The sequence below is a fragment of the Schistocerca cancellata genome, chromosome 2, assembly GCF_023864275.1.
Source record: "Schistocerca cancellata isolate TAMUIC-IGC-003103 chromosome 2, iqSchCanc2.1, whole genome shotgun sequence".
NCBI classification, from domain to species: domain Eukaryota; kingdom Metazoa; phylum Arthropoda; class Insecta; order Orthoptera; family Acrididae; genus Schistocerca; species Schistocerca cancellata.
In genome coordinates, this window is record NC_064627.1 from 164,250,699 (window position 1) to 164,278,029 (window position 27,331).

Consider the following 27,331-nt stretch of genomic DNA (forward strand, 5'->3'; position numbering starts at 1 on the left):
GTTGCTGATAAGAAAGTTATGAAGTCCACATGATTAATTTTGGCTGTTATATTAGGCCATTATCAAGTGTCTCTGAAAGCTATGCTGAAGAAAACACTGTCAAATGATAAAATGCTTCTCTACAGCATAACTTTCAGATACACTTGATAATGGTGTAATATAACGGCTGATACCAGTCCTATGGACTTCATTAAGTTCTTATTAGGAACTGGAGCATATTTTCATTAATTGAACGTACAGTTGTGAAAGCTGCACCCTCTGAATATTGAGAAACTAATAATTATTTTGAAAAGCTTAGGAAGGTGTACCGTAGTTTACATGTCTTTACTTTTCTGGCTTCTTAATGTGTGGCTGTTTTGATGTCTGCCAACAGGGGATGAAAGTATACACAATTTTTTCACTAAATTTATGTTCACCCTTACAGTTTTGAATTTTACATTTGATTTTTGACTACCGGAGTTAAATTCTTGAGCAAGATAATAGTGATTGTGCAGATCCATTTAAAAGAATACAGTGGGTGTATTGGGAGAAACATTGACATCTGCTGCTCACTGTTGAACATAGAACATGTTTTCATTGGTAGAACCAATTCTTGGTACACAAACATTCATTTTCAAAGGAATTTCTGTTCTATTCAGTTATTTTCGAACGATGAGGATCATGGATGTGGAGGAAAGAGAATATCCAAATACCAAATTGCCAGTCAGGAGTTGCTCAAGATACTGATTAACATTAAAATCCACTTCAATATAATTTTAAAAAATCATAATATCAGAGTGCTTCAATTTTAGTTTAATGTCTGACTGTGATTGAATAGTGTGCAGAGCATAACAGTGAAGATAAATCCACCACTTTTAATAGTTGTCTGTTAACTTGCAATGATATTCTGCTACAGACCATTTCTCTTGAAAATATTATTTCTTCATTTCCATAAGCAATATTTCCATTCCAGTCACATACAGTACCAGTACATCTTAAAACTTGTGTAAATCTATCCCTTCTCCTTGCATTCATTGTCCAGTTTGATGATTACCTACATAGCTGTCTCCTTGATGTGTTATATTATATTACCTCACTTGGTAGATGTAATTAGGTTTTCTTACATTGGAAAATCATGGTGATTGCAAAGAACTGAATGAGTAATTGCTCCATAACTCAAATATTGTAGTGATTCTGTTCAGCATTTTGTTGTTTAATGCACAGTGTCTCATGTTAATGAGTGTACTGTGACTCTTAAAGCACATATTGGTAGTGCACCATTTTAATTTGCTGACTAAAGAGTATGTTATTGTTAATTGCTCCAATCTAGGAATTTTTTAATTATTTTGAAAACCATATTGGATACATTAAGAAATTTAAAGCAGGGTGCAAAGTGTCAGCTGCATCACTAACCATAATGGTTAATCATGCGTGGATTAAATCTTGTCGTACAAACTTCAGTCTGTATTGAATGCCGTGAAAGTGAAATAGTCTGCCCTAAACCATAACTATTATAGAACTGTCCTGTCATGCATGTTTGTCTTCTCATACACTTTGTGTTGGTGTATATACTGTGTGAATGTTACAGACCACTATTGGAAAACCATCAGTTTGACTTACAGTGCTGCCCCATACATACAATAATATGAACAAAATTATATCTGTAGTATTCAGAATAATGAAATTGACAATTATTGTAATCCGTAGGTACATTTCCAATTGATACTACGAAGACTCGTCTGCAAATTCAGGGGCAGAAAATTGATAGCAACTATGCTGAGCTCAAGTATCGTGGAATGATTGATGCTTTTTGTAAGATAACAAAGAAAGAAGGTTTTGGGGCATTATACGCTGGGTGAGCATGTGCAGATAATAAGTGTATTTTCTCAATAATTTTTGTGAACTTGTCCACCATATTTAGTTTCCTGCTTTGCTTGTTCCAGTATTTGGCCCGCTGTTCTAAGGCAAGCCACCTACGGCACGATAAAATTTGGCACGTATTATTCGTTGAAACGCATTGTTTCGCAAGGCAAGGAAGATGACGTTGCCGTCAATGTGTGTTGTGCAGTTATTGCAGGCATGGTCTCCAGTGCAATTGCCAATCCAACAGATGTACTTAAGGTGCGCATGCAAGTGCTGGGTGGCCAGAGAGGATTGCTTGACTGTTTCCAAGAAGTTTATCGGTATGAAGGAGTTGGTGGGCTGTGGAGGGTAAGTTTTATTTCCCACTTTATCCAGTAACATAAAATGTAAGACTCTGCAGACAGAACTAAAATTGTAATGTGTGATGTGCTGCTTTCTAATCAGGGTTGGCTGTATGTTTTCAGAATTACTAAATAGAGTTTAACTTTACTTAGCAATTCCTATCAGGACCAATACAGGGGCATAATGCTCATCATGGCTGTGACATTTGATTAGCCACACACACCTGCCTCTTGGGATAATGGCAAATGGTGAGCAACTCAGCGAGCTCAATTGACTGGGTGCAGGTTTGGTGAACCTGGGTTTCCTGAGCTCCTCTAGCTGGTTGTGGGACAGAATTGGCTTATGATTAACAATGTTCAAAATCTTACAGTGGTCAAGTGGATCCCACTGCCACCCAACCTTCAAAGGGAGCTCGACATGTTAGCCCCCCGGAAAAATCAACACTTTCTACTACAAATGTGAACAGTAGCTTGGTACAGATGTGTTGAAATGTAATTAAGGAAAATTCAACCAAGAACACATTAGAGGGGACGACAGTAACCCGTCAACTTCCTTCCACCACTTGAAGACAAGGACACACGTGGGTGATGTAGAACAGGCTGTCAAGGTTTTACACATCGCACAAAGAGGACCAGAAATGGATATTCTGAAAGAGATGGAAATATATTCACACAAACAAAATTACCATCAAGAAAGTTGAAATGTATAATTCGATTTGAAACAGAAACATTACATAGAAAATTTTGTTTAAGTTATTGTCCCAAACTGTGGACGAGTAGAAAAAGAAAATCAGAGATCATGTTACCGTGAAATTAAACAACATCAGGAAATTGTTACAAACGTCGTGCATTACAATGCTATCTGGCATTAAAAAAAAAAAAAAAAAAAAATGAATGTAGAACCACATGAACGTGAATCATATAAGCAGCATAATGTAGCTGGTAAGAAGAAAGATATGACCTACAGAATACTATACGAGGGCAGTTCAATAAGTAATGCAACACATTTTTTTTCTCGGCCAATTTTGGTTGAAAAAACCGGAAATTTCTTGTGGAATATTTTCAAACATTCCCGCTTCGTCTCGTATAATTTCATTGACTTCCGACAAGTGGCAGCGCTGTACGGAGCTGTTAAAATGGCGTCTGTAATGGATGTGCGTTGCAAACAACGGGCAGTGATCGAATTTCTTTTGGCGGAAAACCAGGGCATCTCAGATATTCATAGGCGCTTGCAGAATGTCTACGGTGATCTCGCAAGGTCAAGCAAGACTGTCTGATCTCACGCGTGCGGGCCGGCCGTGCACAGCTGTGACTCCTGCAATGGAGGAGCGTGCGAACACACTCGTTCGAAATGATCGACGGATCACCATCAAACAACTCAGTGCTCAACTTGACATCTCTGTTGGTAGTGCTGTCACAATTGTTCACCAGTTGGGATATTCAAAGGTTTGTTCCCGCTGGGTCCCTCGTTGTCTAACTGAACACCATAAAGAGCAAAGGAGAACCATCTGTGCGGAATTGCTTGCTCGTCATGTGGCTGAGGGTGACAATTTCTTGTCAAAGATTGTTACAGGCGATGAAACGTGGGTTCATCACTTCGAACCTGAAACAAAACGGCAATCAATGGAGTGGCGCCACACCCACTCCCCTACCAAGAAAAAGTTTAAAACCATACCCTCAGCCAGTAAAGTCATGGTTACAGTCTTCTGGGACACTGAAGGGGTTATTCTGTTCAATGTCCTTCCCCATGGTCAAACGATCAACTCTGAAGTGTATTGTGCTACTTTTCAGAAATTGAAGAAACAACTTCAGCGTGTTCGTAGGCACAAAAATCTGAACGAACTTCTCCTTCTCCATGACAACGCAAGACCTCACACAAGTCTTCGCACCCGAGAGGAGCTCACAAAACTTCAGTGGACTGTTCTTCCTCATGCACCCTACAGCCCCGATCTCGCACCGTCGGATTTCCATATGTTTGGCCCAATGAAGGACGCAATCCGTGGGAGGCACTACGCGGATGATGAAGAAGTTATTGATGCAGTACGACGTTGGCTCCGACATCGACCAGTGGAATGGTACCATGCAGGCATACAGGCCCCCATTTCAAGGTGGTGTAAGGCCGTAGCATTGAATGGAGATTACGTTGAAAAATAGTGTTGTGTAGCTAAAAGATTGGGGAATAACCTGGTATATTTCAATGCTGAATAAAACAACCCCTGTTTCAGAAAAAAAATGTGTTGCATTACTTATTGAACTGCCCTCGTAGAAGCAAGCAGCCTGTAACCACATAACATCGCTGACTCAACTACCACTACAGTTGTCAAGTAACATCATTATGAAATAAACTCTCATTATTCAACATCTTCACAAATATCTGCTCCAGCTAAAGTTTAAAACCTAATGTAGCTCCATCAATACCAAAGGAGCATACTTATGCAGTAGTGTGACAGCAACTGAGACATCAATGTCATATGGATATCAAGACTGCCTGATGTGCATAGCAACCACAATTCTATAAAAGTTAAATTATCTGCTTTAAAATTTGAAATATTGTACCATACTATGTGCTTTCCATAGACCTGAAGGTGGCAGTCATGCAGAAATAGGCCTATTGTAGTAAACAATATAATTGAACACAGCAGTGTGTTGTCTCATATCATTATATATAATGTCCATATGTGAATAAATATGAGATAAATTATCTGGCCAGTATTTCACCAGAAAGTGAAATATACTCGCATGAAAGTAAAAGTGGTGATATTATCTTAGCTTTTGGAACTCCTAGATGCTTCGTCGGGCAGTAGAGGGGATAGAATGCGGAAGACAGGTCACTCAGACTCCATGATGAGAAGGACCCACCTTTATTGAGAATATCTTTGTCCATCCTCCTCCTCATCCTCCTCACTACAGGTGAGTTCCTCTCATGCTGCAGTCTGAATGACCAATCTTTCCCTTTTACTCTGTACTACTTTATCCCTCTCTCTTATCCAAGGAAGCATATAGCTGTTTCAAAAGCTAGGATAATGCCATCACTTGTACTTGTTCTGTGTGTGTGTGTGTGTGTGTGTGTGTGCGTGTGTGTGTGTCTGCAGGAGTAAACATTTAGTCTCCTGAAGGTAAGTAATTACCAGCAATTATGTCTCACCTTTTTTATATTCAGCATGCACTGGAATAAATCACTACATCACCCGAATCAGTAAAAAAGCTTGGAAATGGGTGTTATTAACGACAACAAGCTGTGCTAAACAAGCTTAGCAGCTGCTTAAGTGCAAGAAGGCTGGGGAATTACTTTTAGTGGTAGAAAAGCATAATACCCGTAAGTCAAGCAGAAGTGTGGTTTCTTGATATAATATTATGAATATGTAGCCAAAAGACTAACTGATGGAATGATACCTTGAGGGAGTAACAGAGATAACAAAACATGATGAACTGTGTCAATGGCAAGCTTCAAAAGACTGATGCCTTTATTCCAGTATTTAACTCACTGAACTTACTGGAGTATATTAAGGCAGGATTCCTTGAACTGAAAGTGTTGCCGTATATTCCTAACCCCTTTGCAATAATATTATGAGAAGGAAAGTTGCTACTCACCAAATAGCGGGGACGCGCGCGCGCGCAAACACACACACACGCGCACGCACACACACACACACACACACACACACACACACACACACACACACGACTGCTGTCTCAGGCAACTGAAAGCGCGCGTGTGTGTGTGTGTGTGTGTGTGTGTGTGTGTGTGTGTGTGGCGCGTGTATGCATGTCTACTGTCTATTGTTGACAAAGGCCAGTGGCTGAAAGCTTTAACTGTGAAAGTCTTTTTTTTTTGTTGTGCCTATCTGTGACTCAGCATCTCCGCTGTATGATGAGTAGCAACTTCCCTTCTCATAATATTGTTACATTCCTTCCTGGATTTTCCATTGTTTGATTTTAACCCCCTACAATGTTTAAATTTCAGTGATACAGCCACAGAACTCTTGCCTGCCAGCAGTGTGTGATATGGTAGATATGGTGAAGTGGGAGTCTTTTTCTCTTCCAGAATGCTTTGTTAATGGTGGTGGTGATCAGGGAGTATGGAATAAAGCTGCAAAATATTTCAGGACCAAAGGTGGGTGCAGGAGATTAAAATAATCAAGAGGATATCCTATGCTGAGTCAAAAAGCACAGCATCTGCAGACATTAACAATGTTATTTGCATCAGGGGGAACCTGTAATAATGGATGACATGTCCTGCAGATGCAGACCTGTAGTGTAAGCAAAACTACACGTTACTTCAAGTGTAGTTGCAAAACAGCAACTGTTTCCATTTTGGTAACAAGCAAAACAATTGCACAGAATACCAAAGACGCCAAGAGGGCATTCACACCACAACCAAGAATGTCACAGAGAGCAACAAACAGCATGCCAAAACATCCATCACTGCCAGCATTGCCATTGATAGAGAAATATCACATGGATAAATAAAAACATAAAAGGGGTTAAGTGCAAAGCCATTAGATCATCTACCACTTATGCCAATTTTCAACAGAAAAGAGAGAGAGAGAGTGTGTGTGTGTTTTATTTTAACCATTCTCATCACTTTTTGGGGTTTTGTACCTCAGTTGGTAAAAATGGAACCCTTATAGGATCACTTTGTTGTCTGTCTGACATCCCCTGGTAGTCTGTGCCTATGACACGTATAGCATCTGTAATATTTCAAAGCAAAGTAATACTGGTAATTGATGCAGAATTGCACTTCCATTGTTTAGAATAAGATTGCAAATTCCATTGAAGCATACCATAGAACAATTTGGCATTTGCATGACAGCAGTAGCCCTATGGCTGGCTGTAACATTCTCTTCTCTGGAGACACTCTCTCCTGGAGACTCCCATCAAATCTTATCAGTTATTGCAACAGGGATGAGAGCAGACAAATTCAACACATTGCCAGTTAGTGTAGAATGTTAATATAACTCCAAGACTAATAAAATAAAAGGAAAATTACAGTAGTGAATGTGAAATTATACAAAAAATTTAAATCTAAAACTTAAAAAGTTTTGGAATTCCTGGGACTGATATCTTGCCAGTATTGATATCGATAACAGGCAAAAAGTGTCAAGATTGCCGATCCCTGGGATGGATGAACTATTTATAAAAGCCTATATAACTAAGTTGTGCAGGATCCTTGGAGTGTGAGTCATACTCTTACTTAGGTAGTTTTTTTTAATATACTTGACGTGTAAATGAGGGGACAGTTTTAAATTTCAAAGATTTGGTGAAGGTTCTGGGATGCATATTTGTTGTTGTTGTTATACTCGGGTGACCTAAAGACAAGGTACCTCGAGGCACTGATCATTTTAAAATACCTTAGTCACATATCTCGTGGAGCAGAGTCTGTTCCAGTTTATAAAGCTTTTGTACAATTCTGACTACACTATGGATGCGTGGTATATGGATCAGCAAGACCTAATTACATTAAGATCAAAGATGTCATCCACCATGAGGGGATTACGATGGCCACAGGTACCTAGACTCTCGTCTGAGACAGAGTAGCTCCCCTTGTCACCTGGCAGCAGCTCCTCATGATGCGTCAGGTGTGCAGGTGCTCTACTGTTCTAGATTTTCAGGTTTACAAAACCATTACACACATTCCTGTGGGAACAATTTTTGCAACTGACCCTGAGGAAAATAATTGTAGTATGAAAACATGATACAGATTTCCTTGAAGTGTTATATTGTAATGCTTTACTAGCTGTGTCAAAAAAAAATCCTTTTTGTGGGAAAATGCAGTGCACTTAAGATTTTGTTCTTTGCTGTTTCAGGATGACTTCGTTAACTAATTAATACTGAGCTACTGGTTACCGTTTTGTACCACTAACGTTAAGTTCAATTGTATTGTCGGTTAGGTAGAAATTTTGAAGTAACTTCAGATTAGTTTAGAACTTATGTCCCTTGTTAGTTTTTCGTACTTAGGGTAACTGACAGTCTGTCTTATAAATGGGTTAAAGGATCTGCATAAGAAGCTTTTGGAGTGGTATTGGCTATCTTTGTGCTCACTGCTTCGTTCACGTAAACTGTATGGTCTGTTTTTTTTTTTTTTTTTTTTTAATCGAATTTTTATGTTGTTTGCAAATTGCACCATCTCCTAAACTTTCCACACTAACTAAGGCCACAGAAGCATGGTCTTTTCCAAATGTACTTCTGACCAAAAAGCGATTGTGGTAACTAGAGCCCAAGGTGTTTATTAATCAGGAATTTGCATTGTTGTGGTGATATTCCTTAGAAGCTTCCATCTCTCAACAAATATTTCTTTATTTCTAACCGAGGAATGAAATACCAATATTAATAGATCTAGCTTCAAATTTTTTTAATGTAACGAAATATATTCATAAAACCTTTTATTTTTTATTTCTGATGGATAAGTCATATTCCAATTTTAATAGATGTAGCTTTAAAATGCAGTAGTAGCTCTTTAATAATAATTTATTTTCAAAAAGCTTTCACCTACTAGATTTTCCAAAAATGAGAAACATATTTTTTATATCTGACGAAACAAAATACCAATTTTTATAGGTGTAGCTTCAAAATTGCCTTAGTAGCTACATATTTTCAAAACCATTCATCCCCTATTTCATCCTCTTAGGAGTGGAATTTTGAACAATACCTTAAACGATGCCTACGGTACAAGATCTCTACCCTGTCCAAATTTCAAGTGTCTGTCCTTAGTGGTTTGGGAGGGAGGGAGGGAGGGATGGATGGATGGATGGATGGATGGATGGATGATAACGAGGCAGTGAATCAGTCTGGCCCCCTTAGGGATTGAATTCCCGAAAACAGTGAAACACATGCTTTTTTTCATTTTTAACCAAGAAATCAAATACCTAATTTTCATAGATGTAGACTTAAAAATTCCTTAGTAGTTTCCTCAATAACGGTTTATTTTTTAAAAAAATCTGCCACTATTTCACATCCAGAGGGATTAAATTTCCAAAAATGCAGAAATACATATTTCTTTATTTCTGGCCCAGAAACCAAATACCAATTTTTTAGGTCTAGCTTCAATGTTACCCTAATAGCGACATATTTTCAAAAAACCTCTCATCCCCTATTTCACTCCCTTAAGGGTTAAATTTCGAAAAATCTCTTCTTAAATGACGCTGAATGTATAAGATCAACACACACTGCAAATTTCAGGTTTCTATCCTCATTCATAGATACTTACTTGTAATAATGTTTAATTAGACTGCAGTACACAATCCGTTCAGTAAAACTGGTTCTTATGGGCTTTGCATAACAATTTGTTTTGGTGTACCAGTGGACTAAACTTTTGTGATATGTGTACCAGCAATAATCTACACCCCATGCCAGCTTCATGCATTCTACTCCCTTGCTGGACTGACCTGTAAAAGTAAAGTCTGAACAATGCTTTCAACCACACAAAACTAAAAAATGTAATGGTATTACAAGAGATAAGTTAATCTGTTATTTTTGCACTCGACTTTATAGCTCTAATTACAGTCTGTAGATGTGTGTAGGTGTACCTTTACCAGTCTATAGGAGTACAAAGTTTTTCTTTGATATGGTATGATCATACCCTATATGAATTCTAGTCATACGAAAAATATTCTTTAGCACAAAAATTATGTGTACCCTATTTCCGTTAATGAAGTTCATTTTTTTCCACACATAATAAATATATCTGTGACTCTTGAGTCTTATATTAGATGTTGGTATTAAAACTTGAGTGTCGTATCGGAGGAGAGTACTGTCAAAGGGGCTAACCACATTTGCACACTGATCATTTCAGCAACAGAAGTGCTGGGGTATAACCTGTGACTTGTTGTGCTAAAATCATGTCAACTACCTGTTTCATTGTCTTTTTCATTGAGAGAACTTTTATCCAGGTGCCAGTCTGAGTAGCACCATTCAGCACTTAGTAATTTATTTTGCTGGCTTGATTAATGCCTTCTTGAGTGTCTAGCTGCAATCATTGTTGCCTAGTGTGAAGTTGCACAGTGTTTAAGCACTGTCTTGCATTCTAGGAAATAAGGTCCAGATCCGTTCAGTCATACAGATTATACTCTCTTGCCTTTTGTTTAAGAAAAGTTGCAGAATGGTTCCTTTCAAAAGCACGTGGCTATTTCCTTCCCTGTCCTCATCTAAATTGATGGTGTGCTTCATCTCTTGTGACCTTCTTATTTACAGAATATAAAACTCTGATCTTCTGTTCTCCAAATCACATCCAGAAATGAGGAGAAAGTGTCTCATCTAAATAAATATTGTGAAGTTTTAATGAACCCTCTGATCCAATGCCAAAGAGGCTCCGTAACTGAGTAGAGTACATACAGAATGGGGAACATATCTAGCTTGTTTGATCAGACCATATGACAGATTTTCCCTCATTGTGATCTGACATTTATTAAGCATTGGCATTAAAATAAGCATATCAGAGCCATTGCACAAAAATCTAAATGAAAACCGGGTAAAATGTTCTTGGCAGAAAAATAATCCAGAGTGTTAGTGAAATGATAGGCTCAAAAAGCGCCATGCTGATTATTCCCAGGGCATATAGTGATTTCAGAGAAACTAACTAGCCAGAAGAGTAAACAAGGTTGAGGGAAACTTGGCATTTGTTGAGCTGTAGCCAACTCCTATTTCCTTATTCATAGTTGAAGTTGGAATGTCAGTAGACTACAGAAGAATAAATGCTTGGAAGAGAACAGTCATCTATAGCCAGGCTGTATCTCATTCAGGTATGTGTAGGCAGTGATTCCATGGTGAGCAGTGGTGACAACCAATAGGAAATTGTCTTCCAACACACATTTTTATTTTTTATATTGGATACGTCACCTTATTATGTAAATAGCATCCACTTTTGGTAACAGTATTTTACCAGGTCCTCTTTTAATTTTCTGAAGAACTATCAGTTCATAAATTAACCTTGTACATGGTTTGTACTTTACTTGATAATGAAATGTGTGTGTGTTGTGTAATTTAAGCTAAATTATTAAGTTGTATAGGTGCTGCTTTGTACATTATGAGGGAGAGCGCAGGAGGACGTCCATATCTTCACAGTCTTTGCATTATTTTCTTTCTATTTGTTAGTGGAAAGTAAGCCAGCCAGACTTTTTGAGATGGTGTGAGGGGATTTGACACAGGGGAAATAACAATAAAGTGATGAAAAGGGAGGTGAAGTCAGCAGCAGTTTCTAAATATTTCAAACACATTTTAACCATGCTCATCTCATATTTTTGTTTAGATGGCAGAGACTTGTATGCTGGATGCCTTACATTGACATAGGAAAGATTAGACAATGGAGAAAAGAATAGCAGTTGGCTGTGAAACCCATCACTTTATTACAGCAGATCTATATTTCAACTATTACGTAGTCATTTTCTGTGCTAAAAATTACAGAAGAGGAGAATGAGGAACAAGTATAAGACAGTTGACAACATATTGTAAGTGCAAACATAAGCACCACACCGTGACGTATCATATAACAATAGGTGACATTTCTCCAAAGTGTCACATAGTAAACAATGTGTTGTGTACAGCGTACAGGAGTCTTACATGAACTGAGGCCATTGCTTACATGGTTGAAAAGAAAGAAAATGTTATGTCAAAGCAGTACGGTGCCCTCTACTGGGGTGCCGATGATAGGTTAAATAATAGTAAAGCTGTATAATTTAATTTTTTTTATCTACAGACAATAAAACTATAAGTGATGGTTAAACCATGGAAAGCAAATCATACATGTGCAGCTGTAAGTATAGTCCATTCAATGACAGTAAGTACAGGACAGTATGTCATGTACTATGCATCACAAACTAATGGAAGAGGATCCCTTTATAATTCCATACAGCACAAAAAATACAATGTTAAAATAATGCACCAAAATCATTAAAATTTAAAGGAATGAAAATAGTACAATAAAACATGGTTTACCCTCTTTAAGCTTAAACTAAAATCGTAAAGCTCATAAAATTACATCAGCATCATCTCTGGGCTTACAGTAGGGATAAGTGGAACAAAGCAGCTTTACAATGTCCAAAAGTAAAGTGGCACATAAATGAATGAATAAGTAAAATAAGGGAATGAAAACAGTGCAGTAAACTAAAATCATACAAGTTGTAAAAATACATTCCCTCTCTGGAAATAAAACAGCATATAACATTGAAAGGTATGAAGCTAGCAAGTGATGCATAAAAACTGAACAAATAAGTAAAGTAGAAGAATGTAACAGAGTTATGGGAAATAAAATACGTTTAAACAAATGGGATTAAGTGAGGATGTGGTTATTTTCAAATGTGTGCCCTCACTGGGCTAATGTAAGTCACGAAACCAGCTAAGGAACAAGATAACTTCCCCAGAAGCAAGTAAAAATATAAAATAGTATAGAGAGTTAGAAGGGCTTCCGTAGAGGATATATGTTGACTTGAAATGTCTAGCAGCTCATGGACACCTTATATACCACCGATACGTGCCCTATTCTGGCGAAGAAAGAAATGCCGGCAATACATTATGATTAAGCAATGGCACAGATTTTACTGTGAGCTATAAATCAAGTGTGATATCTTCTGTTGATCTTAAATGTATTACATATTGAGGTATAGTAGACCTTAAGTTGGGGAAAATAATTATGAGTAACAAACAAGACCGTACTCGAATATTGACATGTTAATTGGTCAAATAGGTAAGTGATATGGATACATTCGTATTGATTGTGGTCTTGTTACTGCCTTCTTTTTATGAGATGTTCCTCAAAAACTTCCCAGAAGTGGGTACTTTTTGCCATAACCTTCTCATTTAGCAGGTGGATGTCAGAGGATCTATTGTGACGAAAAATCTCAACCTTGTCCAGTAGGTCCTTAAACCATCCCTTCCGTGCGTGATGCAACAACTAAACTGACAAGCAAGACAGAATTGCACATCCGCTCTGGATCCGGTGAGCAGCAAAATTTGTGCCTCATTCCTCCATTCGAGCGCTATGTGTTACTGTACCGAACTTTGACTCTGCATCCAGTTTGTCTGCTGTAACATACTTTGCATTTAGGGCACAGTATTTTGTATACTCCAGATTCATGTGGAAGGTTTTTCTTATCTGCACTATTAGCCAAAAAAAATCCTAATTTGTTATTAGTTGATAAAAAATGCTAGTTTTATACTTCCTGAAAATTGATGCAAATTTTGTGCTGAAGATTCCATAGTACGACAGTGAAATGTACCTCTCGTTACTGTCTTCATCTCCTGGGTTTGAATCCTGTAGTTCTTTATCATTGTTATGCTTCTTAGCAATTATTTTTTAAAATATTAAGCTCATAATTAGCAGGGTAATACTTGATTTTGATATACAGATAATTGTGTCAGTTTCTAAGTCATGCTTCTTTTGACAAAGAGGTAATTTGAACAACCTGTAAAAGCAAAATGAAAGAAAGTATTTTTTGTGCTGAGATGGGTGCTTTGACTCATAATTTACTATATACAATCTGAATTTTTCTCTGAATATGCTAAACTTGTGTTTACCACCTAAATTTTTGACATTTGCGTCCAGGAAATTAATGGACCCTTCCATTCCGAACTCAAATGTAAATTTAATTTTACCATGTAATGTTTTGAATTATTTACCACTTCCTCAATTTCCTGTCATTGCTTTGAATCAGCCACATATTTGAAGTAACACAAGATTTTTCTCACTAAGGTGGGATTCTTGAGAAAGAACTTATTTTCAAGTCATTCAATAAAAACGTCAGCCGAAAAACCTGAGGTAGCACTGCCCATACTTAGACTATCTTTCTGGTAATACTCTTCATTACTGAATTGAAAGTAATTGTAGTTTAGGATGAAAGAAAGTAAATCAAGGAATTCATCAACTTCAGGTTGTGATAATCTTTTTGTTGTTGTTGTGGTGGTGGTGGTGGTGGTGGTGGTGGTGGTGGTGGTCTTCGATCCTGAGACTGGTTTTATGCAGCTCTCCATGTTACTCTATCCTGTGCAAGCTTCTTCATCTCCCAGTACTTACTGCAACCTACATTCTTCTGAATCTGCTTAATGTATTCATCTCTTGGTCTCCCTATACGATTTTTACCCTCCACGCTGCCCTCCAATGCTAAATTTGTGATCCCTTGATGCCTCAGAACATGCCCTACCAACCGGTCCCTTCTTCTTGTCAAGTTGTGCCACAAACTCCTCATTAGTTACGTGATCTACCCATCTGATCTTCAGCATTCTTGCATAGCACCACATTTCGAAAGCTTCTATTTTCTTCCTGTCCAAACTATTTATCGTCCATGTTTCACTTCCATACAAGGCTACACTTCATACAAATACTTTCAGAAACGACTTCCTGACACGTAAATCTATACTCGATGTTAACAAATTCCTCTTCTTCAGAAATGCATGCCTTCCCATTGCCAGTCTACATTTTATATCCTCTCTACTTTGACCATCATCAGTTATTTTGCTCCCCAAATAGCAAAACTCCTTTACTGCTTTAAGACTCTCATTTCCTTATCTAATTCCCTCAGCATCACCCGACTTAATTCGACTACATTCCATTATTCTCGTTTTGCTTTTGTTGACGTTAATGTTATACCCTCCTTTAAGGACACTGTCCATTCCGTTCAACTGCTCTTCCAAGTCCTTTGCTGTCTCTGACAGAATTACAATGTCATCGGCGAACCTCAAAGTTTTTATTTCTTCTCCATGGATTTTAATACCTACTCCGAATTTTTATTTTGTTTCCTTTACTGCTTGCTCAATATACAGATTGAATAACATCAGGGAGAAGCTACAACCCTGTCTCACTCCCTTCCCAACCACTGCTTCCCTTTCATGCCCCTCGACTCTTATAACTGCCATCTGGTTCCTGTACAAATTGTAAATAGCCTTTTGCTCCCTGTATTTTACCCCTGCCACCTTTAGAATTTGAAAGAGAGTATTCCAGTCAACATTGTCAAAAGCTTTCTCTAAGTCTACAAATGCTAGAAAAGTAGATTTGCCTTTCCTTAATCTTTCTTCTAAGATAAGGCGTAAGGTCAGTATTGCCTAAGGTCAGTATTGCCTCACGTGTTCCAACATTTTTACGGAATCCAAACTCAGTAGGTATATTTGTATAAAGGTTAATGATACACAGGGATACAAATTTCACAGTGTTAGCTGTAGGGACATGAAGAATGTTTGTAGACAGTTTGTAACTATTTTGAACAGAATATTGATGATGAAATATATAGTGTGCCTTTCAGAAATTTTAAGCATTTGTGGATGATCTTACTAAAAGGACCACTAGAACTGTTGACCACAGGCCTGACAGGAAGGTGTTCTTTATAAACCTTAAGCTGTACCCTGTTCTGGATTCATGACTTTCAGTCGTTGTTTTTATCAAGGGGTAATATTTTCATTACATACCTTAAGCTTGGCATTTAGTGTCTGGGATGCCTCTGTAATTGTCTTTATCAATCCTGGATATACCGTTGTCAATGAAAAATTTTGGTTGGAAAGATTATGTTGTGTTAAACAAAGAAGAAATGTAATTCTTGTTCTGACACATCAGCTGCTTCATCTGGAGGTAGCTACTCCCTTTTTTTACCTCTTGCAAACTTCTGCAGTTAAAAAACCAAGAAAATTTATGTTACAGGATACCGTTGTGCTGTTTCCAGTATCTTGTGGCTTTTCTTTAAGCCTTCCTGGCATTAACTCTGTTAGTCAATTATGTTAATTGACTCCTCAGTTGCTGTTTAGTTGAAAATCTGTATAACTGTATATGAAAAGTACAGAATTGTGGATGTTGTACAGTAGAACATCTACAATTTTGTACTTTCCAACTATAATGTTAATTAAGCTTCCCTTCATCTCTCAAGACCTTACAGATCCTCTCAACAAGTGCCAGTGCCAAGCATATATGCTCTCACCGTGTAAAGATAAACAGATTATAATTCAGAACTTGGAGACAGACACATATCACTGTTAATAAAAGAACACAAACACAAAACATGCAAAATAAATATGAAATTTGAGTCAAAAAGCTTGAATCTGTATCTTGATTAGAATCTAGGTCTATTTTTAAAATTTCTTGCCGCTCGGGCTTAGCCGAGCGGTCTACGGCGCTACAGTCATGGACGGTGCGGCTGGTCCCGGCGGAGGTTCGAGTCCTCCCTCGGGCATGGGTGTGTGTGTGTTTGTCCTTAGGATAATTTAGGTTAAGTAGTGTGTAATCTTAGGGACTGATGACCTTAGCAGTTGAGTCCCATAAGATTTCACACATTCAAATCTCTTGACACTGTAGTTCATATATCACTGACTAAGTATTCCTAATGTGGGAAGTCAAAAGGCATTAGCCTATGACCAGAAATTCTGTGGAATTGTTTTGTTGTTTAGTGATGACACCTGAAGTCTTTCTCAATTCTGTTTCACTGGGGAAAGAGAATGTTCAAATTTAAGCATTACCTCTTAGCAGTACTTCAGTTTTTGAACCAGTGAACCAGGGGGCCATTGAAAGCTTCAGATATTTCTTCGCAAATGCATTGCTGCATATAGTTCTGATTAAGTTACTACCAAGGACACTATACTGTTACAAGTGGGACTAATCTACTTCTATTAGATGGATCTCTTACTGCACATGAAGAACCACCAAACACCCATTTTGTATCATAACTGGCTGATCTGATTAAAGAATATGATTGCTATGAAAAATGCAATAGCAACAGAATCCATTAGGGACTAACTGGAATGCAGTGTTGATAATTCTGGCTGCCACTCACTGGCAGACGAAAAAAACATTGCCAGTGTCATCAATGGCCAAATAGCCAAAATCCTTACAACAGTCAGGAAAAGCAAAGTCACAATCATTGTGCTGAAGTGGCTATGAAGCCAATAAAATGAAGAAGAATGTAATGCTGTGTAATAGCTGTTTGTTAACTGTATGGGGGATTTAGCAGCAACAGAATGTCTTCCTGTTGTGAGGAAAAAGAAAATTTAGGACCTCTTGTTGTAAACTTTCATTTGCTGCTGTTAGACATTAGTTACACATTAGTAAGATGTTTAATACAAAATGTGTACAGTTTTGTGCTTAATATAACAGTTTCTTTGTTTCATATAGCTCCTGTGATATTCACTGTGATATACTATGCAAAAAGTCTGTTATCCAGTAGCCAAAAAATCTGTTGTCCAAGCACATTCAGCCCTATTTGTTTCAGATAATCAGTACTCTATTGTAGTTTCCTGCCTCCTATGTACCACATTGATTGTTATGAAAGTGTTGTCTTGTTAAGTGCTTTTCTTCTTTGCATTCCATTTCAGGTTGTTTAAGACCTGTTATGGTTCCCATTTCCTTTGTTCTACATCTTATGTTCCTTTTGATTTGTATTTATTTTTATGGGTAGTCAATCATTATCCATTATTTGTTGCTGTTCAGTTCATCTTCTCTTATCTTCTTCTAACTCCTCTTTTACACTGCATGTATTTTCTTAATTTCTGGTACCACATTTTTGATTATATCTGTTCGTTTACACCTCCTGATACTTTTTAAAAACTCCATCTGTAGACATGCATATCTTTCTTCCTGTTCACAACCTCATGATTCACTTCCATATAACTGTGTTGGTAGAGCAATAGCTTCATAGAATTTTAATCATGTACATTCATACATACATCATGTTCTGGCAGTCCCATCGTGAAGGGTTGTGGAACAAGTCAAGTTAATGCATTAACAAGCAGGGGCAATCACAGCTGGCTACTTCTGTAAATTATACTAACAACAAACTGTGAGGAGTGATAATTATTTCAAGTGTGAGTGTTATGATAAACAACTCTTGGGATGGGGGGGGGGGGGGGGGGGAGAAAAGAAAAAGAAAAAAACTCAATTTTGAGGTGTGCTAGTTTCCATTGAGATGGATGGCTGTTGAGCCTATATAGTCATTAACAGCCAACCGGGTTATATAGCCATTAATGCGCAACCTACAGGGACCCAACCACAACTCAGTGCATAAGGCTTACCCAGACAAGCTTTGTATACAAGTTCTTTTTAGTTCTCTAGCTGCTCAGCAGATGTGATTGGGTCCTAAAATGTCGATATTCTCTCAGCAGTTTGGGTGGTCTGCTGGGTAATAACTGTAAATAACATTAGTTACAGACCACATTCAATGGTTAACAATGTATTTGTTATTATTAAGAGTGAGGGATGGACTTCTGAAAATAATGACACCTTTCTATTTCAAAAAAAGAAGGGTTAGAGAGACTTTTTGGGTCACTAAAATCACTTAAATAGCTGCAAAATACCTCTTAGTCGAAACAGCAAGGGCTGCCCAAGTAATCAGGTTGTTAAATGATAAATCTCAAGGAGAGTGTACCATAATAACTCAGTATTATTATGACAACATTTAATGTAGTTAACTTATGAGAGTACATTGCAACATGTTTCATCCATTTGAACGTTAGGATTTGTACACCTAAAAATGTCAACATTTTGGGCACACCAGCACAGGATGGAACAGACAGGCAATGTGTGGCAGAGGTGATTTAGCTGCCCATAGAGGTAATTCTCCCTCTACAGCTTGAACTGTGTCTGAAATTACACAAATTATGCAGGGGATCAAGGAATAGGTGTCTAAGTGAAAAGAAAAAAACTGATACAGGATGTCTGCATCAAACACAGTATGACACATTGTGTAATTCCCTTGCAGACACCCTTCTCATTGTCAAGCCAGAGAGCCATGCAGTTGTGAGATAAGGAGTGCTTGGCACTGAGGGACAATCAGCTGTTGTTATTGAAGCCAACCATCTGGCTGTGTCTTACTTCACGATGACAGATGCTTCAGTGGAATGAAGTCATCCCCCATTCCAATACAACCCAGTAACTCAGACTTCATACTCTGATGAAAGGAGCCTCCAGTCTGTGATGCCTGTGGCCTACAGATCATGAGGCACCACATTTTACCAGAGCACATTTTATATTTTTATGAGAGGGCAGGAGGAAATTTTATGTGGTAACCCACTTTCCATTTTAGCTGATAATGAGAGTGTGGTAAAACTTTCAAACGTTTGTGTAGTATTTGGACTCAAGTTTAATGTTTAGGCCAGAGGTTGTAGTGTGTTGCAGAGTGGCTGGCTCATCCTCTTTTAATACAGTGATCAGCTGGCCACATCCAGCCATTGCAGTATTTTAGATTGGTCAACTGAATCTTTCTTTTTGTTATAAGTTTTCAAACTGTAAACATGGCTTCATAAATCAATGTCCCTCCTAAGAGTCATCTGATGTTTTAGAAGATATTTGCAAATTATTGTTATTATTTTGCAATATGTAGCGATAGTCAGCCCAAACAAATATGGAGCATCATGTCTTTCATGTGACACCCAGTGTCAATGGAAAGTATCAGCATGTTTCTCACCACAAACAAAATTATTTTTTATATTGAATTTTATGTGCCAGTTGGATAGAGTGGTCCCGAATTAGTCAAGTGTGGTACTAACTTTATCAGTGTGTTAACAGGGACAGTCAAACACTAAGAATAACCAGTACTACAGCAACTACTGAGCTGCACTGGTGCATGATGGTGGTAGTCAGTGCTGCCCAGGGCACGGAGCTGTGACTGATGGAATACTAGTTATACTTAGTATTTTACTGTCCCTGTTAATACATACCAATAAAATGAATATCCCATGAGACCATTTTTTGGGACCACTCTGTCAAATGAACATGTAAAATTCTGCTGCAAAAGCTGTTTTGTTTGCAAGAGGAAACAAATCGATACTTTCAGTTGACACTGGTTGTCGCACGAAAGATACGATGAGCAGTATCTGTTTGGGCTGACTCTGGCTACACACTACTAAACCAGGGTGTATACGACGCGGGTCAACCAGGAAATCCAGGAAAAACCCGGGAATTTTTACATCCGGGAGAAAACCGGGAAAAACCCGGGAATTGTGTAGAATTCGGGAATTTTTCATAGTTTTAGTTTTCAGTTAAATTTTTGGGATTTTGACTGGTAAGAAACAATACTCTAACAAAGGATATTATTGTATCCCGCTACTGCAGAATGATACTGCAGCAACAAAACATGAACAAAAAAAAAAAAAGTTAAGTTGCAAAGGAAATGTGCCGTATTCAACAGAACAGTGCTCATACAAGCGTCTGCCAACAGTAAAGTGTGTCAAAGGCTTTAGGAACACTATGCAATGCTTTATAACAACAAATTGCCTCCAATGAGCGTGACGTGACAACTGTTTAAATTAGATTCGTTTGTGCAGTTGTGGGCGTTCTCTTGCGCATGCGCAGTTGAGTCACATATGTGTAGTACCTTCTCCCGCTTCTGGTTACGGAAATGTGGCTGGGCGCCACTACTTAATATTGCCCCGGTTCGGAAATATTGTAGATCCGGTGCTGATGCACAGAGCAGTCAGAGTTGTGGTGGGGAGGTGGGTTGTCTCCACGTGACCTGTGTTTACGTTCAGTGATTTTGTTGTTTCCTCTTCATTTATTGCTCTCGCGTTAAATGATAACAAAACGGATTTTTGTGGCCGGGAGCTATCAAATTAATTAAAATACGTTCGCATAATTACGGCAGGCTAGAATATGTTAAATAGTTTCAGATTTTATTTCCACCTTTGACAGTCGAGCATTAACCGCCTTACAGAACAATGAAGTTATTTTTGCTGGTTTGCTAAAGAGACTTGGCTTTTATTCATCCTTTCTACTGAGGCAGTCAATTTATTTGAAACAAAGTGTTTACTTTCACACTATTGGCTAGTTTCAACTGTTCGTTGCACCGGCCAAAGTGGCCGTGCGGTTCTAGGCGCTACAGTCTGGAACCGAGTGACTGCTACGGTCGCAGGTTCGAATCCTGCCTCGGGCATGGATGTGTGTGATGTCCTTAGGTTAGTTACGTTTAATTAGTTCTAAGTTCTAGTCGACTGATGACCTCAGACGTTAAGTCGCATAGTGCTCAGAGCCATTTGAACCAACTGTTCGTTGCATTTCAAGTGCACGTATGGCATTCTACTATAATAAAGAACCAAACATGAGTACTGGTACTCCAAGGAAATTTACATACGGATGTGCATTTTAAGCCGAATTATGCACTTTAGCACGGTTCGCGAAATCCTGACGCTCTTGAAGTATCCTTTGATGTCTTGTTTCTTTTATGACATAATGTAAGATCTTTTAATATTTTACACGTACAAACATATGGGCTTCCAGCGTCATCGTAGCTGCGCAAGCGTGGTGATGCCAGTTATCTGGCACTTTGTTGCAACTGCTGAATCGAACCTATTTCTAACAGGTCGTGGGAAAATATTGCGAATGGTGGTTTGAAAAGCGTTACATTCAAAGCAGATTTTCTTTTATGCAAGATGAATTATGTGCAAGAATGTACGATGGATTTTATAAATCACAATGCGTTTGACTCTCATTTAAAAATCAACTCTTTGAGGACGACCATTTAGCAGTATTTCGAGGCCAGAAGGTGAGACATTTCCGTCGTTATTAAAAAATTTTACTGCCACGTTTGTGTGTGTATCTTAAAGTGCAACATGCGCAAAAAGGATCAACATTATATGTGGAAGCTTAGCTTCTCTTCCAACTTACTAATCTTCGAGACCAATATTATATGTGAATGCTATGTATATTAATTTAAGCCATTAACTTTTCTTATTTGTGTATTTGCGCTACTTAAGAGTGATCTTGCTATTGGATGACTACATCAACATGTCCTATTGCTGTCATCAGCTGGCGAGATCACTTGAATGAGCTATGACGCTTACAAAAGCACATCGCAATCTCAATTTCAATGCTTCGGAAAGTGACATGCGTTATTTGGTGGAATTGAAATTTATACCTTCGTAATACGAAAATATGTAGCGTACATGTTGCTGCACATCAAAGGTCTTTCAAAATGTGTTTTTTTTCCCCCTGAGTTTCGTTTTCTAAAGTGCCGGGTATTCTACGTCGGTATATAAAACCATAAACATTCAAAGGATTAATGACTTTTACAGTGCCGAGGAAGAGTATACTGTCACGTAACTCGGAAAAAGTGTATTTTTAACCAGGAAAAATCTGGGAATTTTTTTTTTCCTTTTCCACGTATACACCCTGTAAACGAAATTGCAGATGAGGAAATTCACCTGATAGCTCTTATGAGGAACATTCTCTCTCTCTCTCTCTCTCTCTCTCTCTCTCTCTGTGTGTGTGTGTGTGTGTGTGTGTGTGTGTGTGTGTGTGTGTGTGTGTGTGTGTGTGTGCGCACGCGCGCGCGCATTTAATTATGAGCACGCCTCCCTGCTGTGTGCCCAAATCAACCACTTTTCAGGCCAACCAAATTAAATATATATCTGTTTCCCTTTGTAGCACAACAAAGCATTGCCAAACAGAGCTATTCATGTGAACAGTGGAGGGAGAAAAAAGAAAAAGAATAGAAAAAGAAAAAAGAAAGGCTAGGACTAACCGTATGAAACGACTGACTCCATGAAATAACAGTTATACACTAAGTATAAGTTTTTAAAGTCTGTAATAATCTCTTCTTCAGAAAAGGAATATGAAGTATATAAAGTATATCTCAAGTAGCAGTAACATGAACTGTTATTCTTGCTTAAATAATTCCCTGTTTGTATGCTGTATAACCCCCCCCCCCCCCCCCCTCCCCCATGAACCATGGACCTTGCCGTTGGTGGGGAGGCTTGCGTGCCTCAGCAATACAGATAGCCTTACCGTAGGTACAACCACAACGGAGGGGTATCTGCTGAGAGGCCAGACAAATGTGTGGTTCCTGAAGAGGGGCAGCAGCCTTTCCAGTAGTTGCAAGGGCAACAGTCTGGATGATTGACTGATCTGGCCTTGTAACAATAACCAAAACGGCCTTGCTGTGCTGGTACTGCGAACGGCTGAAAGCAAGGGGAAACTACAGCCGTAATTTTTCCCGAGGGCATGCAGCTTTACTGTATGATTAAATGATGATGGCGTCCTCTTGGGTAAAATAGTCCCCCATTCGGATCTCCGGGTGGGGACTACTCAAGTGGATGTCATTATCAGGAGAAAGAAAACTGGCATTCTACAGATCGGAGCGTGGAATGTCAGATCCCTTAATTGGGCAGGTAGGTTAGAAAATTTAAAAAGGGAAATGGATAAGTTAAAGTTAGATATAGTGGGAATTAGTGAAGTTCGGTGACAGGAGCAACAAGACTTCTGGTCAGGTGACTACAGGGTTATAAACACAAAGTCAAATAGGGGTAATGCAGGAGTAGGTTTAATAATGAATAGGAAAATAGGAATGCGGGTAAGCTACTACAAACAGCATAGTGAACGCATTATTGTGGCCAAGATAGATACGAAGCCCACACCTACTACAGTAGTACAAGTTTATATGCCAACTAGCTCTGCAGATGATGAAGAAATTGAAGAAATGTATGATGAAATAAAAGAAATTATTCAGGTAGTGAAGGGAGACGAAAATTTAATAGTCATGGGTGACTGGAATTCGAGTGTAGGAAAACGGAGAGAAGGAAACGTAGTAGGTGAAATTGGATTGGGACTAAGAAATGAAAGAGGAAGCCGCCTGGTAGAATTTTGCACAGAGCACTACTTAATCATAGCTAACACTTGGTTTAAGAATCATGATAGAAGGTTGTATACATTGAAGAACCCTGGAGATACTAAAAGGTATCAGATAGGTTATATAATGGTAAGACAGAGATTTAGGAACCAGGTTTTAAATTGTAAAACATTTCCAGGGGCAGATGTGGACTCTGACCACAATCTATTGTGACCACAATCTATTGGTTATAACCTGTAGATTAAAACTGAAGAAACGGCAAAAAGGTGGGAATTTAAGGAGATGGGACCTGGATAAACTGAAAGAACCAGAGGTTGTACAGAGTTTCAGGGAGAGCATAAGGGAACAATCGACAGGAATGTGGGAAAGAAATAGAGTAGAAGAAGAATGGGTAGCTTTGAGGGATGAGGTAGTGAAGGCAGCAGAGGATCAAGTAGGTAAAAAGACGAGGGCTAGTAGAAATCCTTGGGTAACAGAAGAAATATTGAATTTAATTGATGAAAGGAGAAAATATAAAAATGCAGTAAATGAAGCAGGAAAAAAGGAATACAAACGTCTCAAAAATGAGATCGACAGGAAGTGCAAAATGGCTAAGCAGGGATGGCTAGAGGACAAATGTAAGGATGTAGAGGCTTATCTCACTAGGGGTAAGGTCGATACTGCCTACAGGAAAATTAGAGAGACCTTTGGAGATAAGAGAACCACTTGTATGAACATCAAGAGCTCAGATGGAAACCCAGTTCTAAGCAAAGAAGGGAAAGCAGAAAGGTGGAAGGAGTATATAGAGGGTCTATACAAGGGCGATGTACTTAAGGACAATATTATGCAAATGGAAGAGGATGTAGATGAAGATGAAATAGGAGATACGATACTGCGTGAAGAGTTTGACAGAGCACTGAAAGACCTGAGTCGAAACAAGGCCCCCGGAGTAGACATCATTCCATTGGAACTACTGACGGCCTTGGGAGAGACAGTCCTGACAAAACTCTACCATCTGGTGAGCAAGATGTATGAAACAGGCGAAATACCCTCAGGCTTCAAGAAGAATATAATAATTCCAATCCCAAAGAAAGCAGGTGTTGACAGATGTGAAAATTACCGAACAATCAGTTTAATAAGCCACAGCTGCAAAATACTAACACGAATTCTTTACAGACGCATGGAAAAACTTAAGCCGACCTCGGGGAAGATCAGTTTGGATTCCGTAGAAATACTGGAACACGTGAGGCAATACTGACTTTACGACTTATCTTAGAAGAAAGATTAAGGAAAGGCAAACCTACGTTTCTAGCATTTGTAGACTTAGAGAAAGCTTTTGACAATGTTGACTGGAATACTCTCTTTCAAATTCTAAAGGTGGCAGGGGTAAAATACAGGGAGCGAAAGACTATTTACAATTTGTACAGAAACCAGATGGCAGTTATAAGAGTCAAGGGACATGAAAGGGACGCAGTGGTTGGGAAGGGAGTGAGACAGGGTTGTAGCCTCTCCCCGATGTTATTCAATCTATATATTGAGCAAGCAGTAAAGGAAACAAAAGAAAAATTCCGAGTAGGTATTAAAATCCATGGAGAAGAAATAAAAACTTTGAGGTTCGCCGATGACATTGTAATTCTGTCAGAGACAGCAAAGGACATGGAAGAGCAGTTGAATGGAATGGATGGTGTCTTGAAGGGAGGATATAAGATGAACATCAACAAAAGCAAAACGAGGATAATGGAATGTAGTCGAATTAAGTCGGGTGATGTTGAGGGTATTAGATTAGGAAATGAGACAATTAAAGTAGTAAAGGAGTTTTGCTATTTGGGGAGCAAAATAACTGATGGTGGTCGAAGTAGAGAGGATATAAAATGTAGACTGGCAATGGCAAGTAAAGCGTTTCTGAAGAAGAGAAATTTGTTAACATCGAGTATAGATTTAAGTGTCAGGAAATCATTTCTGAATGTATTTGTATGGAGTGTAGCCGTGTATGGAAGTGAAACATGGACGGTAAATAGTTTGGACAAGAAGAGAATAGAAGCTTTCGAAATGTGGTGCTACAGAAGAATGCTGAAGATCAGATGGGTAGATCACATAACTAATGAGGAAGTATTGAATAGGATTGGGGAGAAGAGAAGTTTGTGGCACAACTTGACCAGAAGAAGGGATCGGTTGGTAGGACATGTTCTGAGGCATCAAGGGATCACCAATTTAGTATTGGAGGGCAGCGTGGAGGGTAAAAATCGTAGGGGGAGACCAAGAGATGAATACACTAAGCAGATTCAGAAGGATGTAGGTTGCAGTAGGTACTGGGAGATGAAGAAGCTTGCACAGGGTAGGGTAGCATGGAGAGCTGCATCAAACCAGTCTCAGGACTGAAGACCACAACAACAACATATTGTATAGTTATTCTCTGCAATTTACATTTGCGTAAGTTTACAAGTTTCTGATAATTGGGGTGATTACTCAGTGTGCAGAACAACAGTGTACATTACATCCAACAGTAATTTAGTGTTGTAGGAGGTTTTAATCTTTAGAAACACACCTTTTTGCAAATAGTAATCAGTAGCAGTCAATCGCAAATGATTTCTATTGCATATCTAGATTTCAGTCACTGTGTGCCCATCTTCAGGCAATAAATGTGAGTTAAAACATTAGAAACACATGTATATACACATAGTCCCATGTGGAATCAAACCTGATAACTTTTTGCCTCTTTTCAGTGCATATTGTGTCTTATATTTCACACTTAATTTTTAGATAGATACAAAATCTACTCACCAAGTAGTGGCAGGACACACACATAAAAGAAGGTTATAATTAGGCAAGCTTTTGAAGCCAATGGCTCCTTCTTCAGGCAGAAGGATTTAAGGAGAAGGAAGGGAGGTGAAGAAAAAGGGCTGGAATGTTCTAGGAAAAGTGATAGATTTCGGAAAAGTCACCCAGAACCCAGCTCAGCAGAGACTTAGTGGACAGGATGAGAAGGAAACCCTCATTTATGTATCTTTCCTACTCATCCCGCCAGTTAGTTACCTCAGCTAGAGGTTTTTGTGAATCAGTTCAGGCTACTATTGGAACATTGCTTACAAAAGGTCACAGCTGTTTTCTTTCTTCATCCTCTTGCAAATCAGCACTCACTTTATGTGTAAGATGTTAAATCCAGGAAACACTTCATGTGAAGATTTACAGATCAAGAGGAAAAAAAGTGGTTTCAAAATGTATGGAGATTTTAAATTTGATAAGTGTATAATAATAGTATAAGATATTGAGATATTGTTGCTACTTGCCTGGTATTTGGAAATGCATTTAATGTTCTTCTCGAGTTACCTGTTGCTTCATAATTAGAAAGTGTTATATGCACACTGTCACCACATTGACAAACTGAACTTGAGTTTCGCTCATTTCTAATTTTTGATCACCAAAGTATATATTTCTATCTATTTAGGGATTGTGTTCAGCTATACATTGAGAGTTTCTCTGAGAAAGTCATATCTGCTTCCTCCGCCCCCACTTGTTTTTCCCCCAAACTAAGTTATTGCTCATTTCTAGTGACATCACACCCTGTGAGGTGGCACTGTGGTTAAGACACTAGACTCACATTTAAGAAGAGTGGAGTACAAATCCCTGTCTGCCGATATAGATTTATCA

General features: G+C 38.5%; 1 protein-coding gene across 1 annotated transcript in view; it reads left to right on the forward strand.

Annotated features, from left to right (window-relative positions):
- Window positions 1-27,331, forward strand: part of LOC126161454 (mitochondrial uncoupling protein Bmcp) — a 119,134-nt gene that overhangs the window by 39,269 nt on the left and 52,534 nt on the right. The window contains exons 3-4 of the mRNA XM_049917275.1: window positions 1,687-1,834; window positions 1,923-2,190. Of these exons, the coding sequence (XP_049773232.1) occupies window positions 1,687-1,834; window positions 1,923-2,190 (416 nt within the window). The remainder of the gene's footprint in view (window positions 1-1,686; window positions 1,835-1,922; window positions 2,191-27,331) is intronic.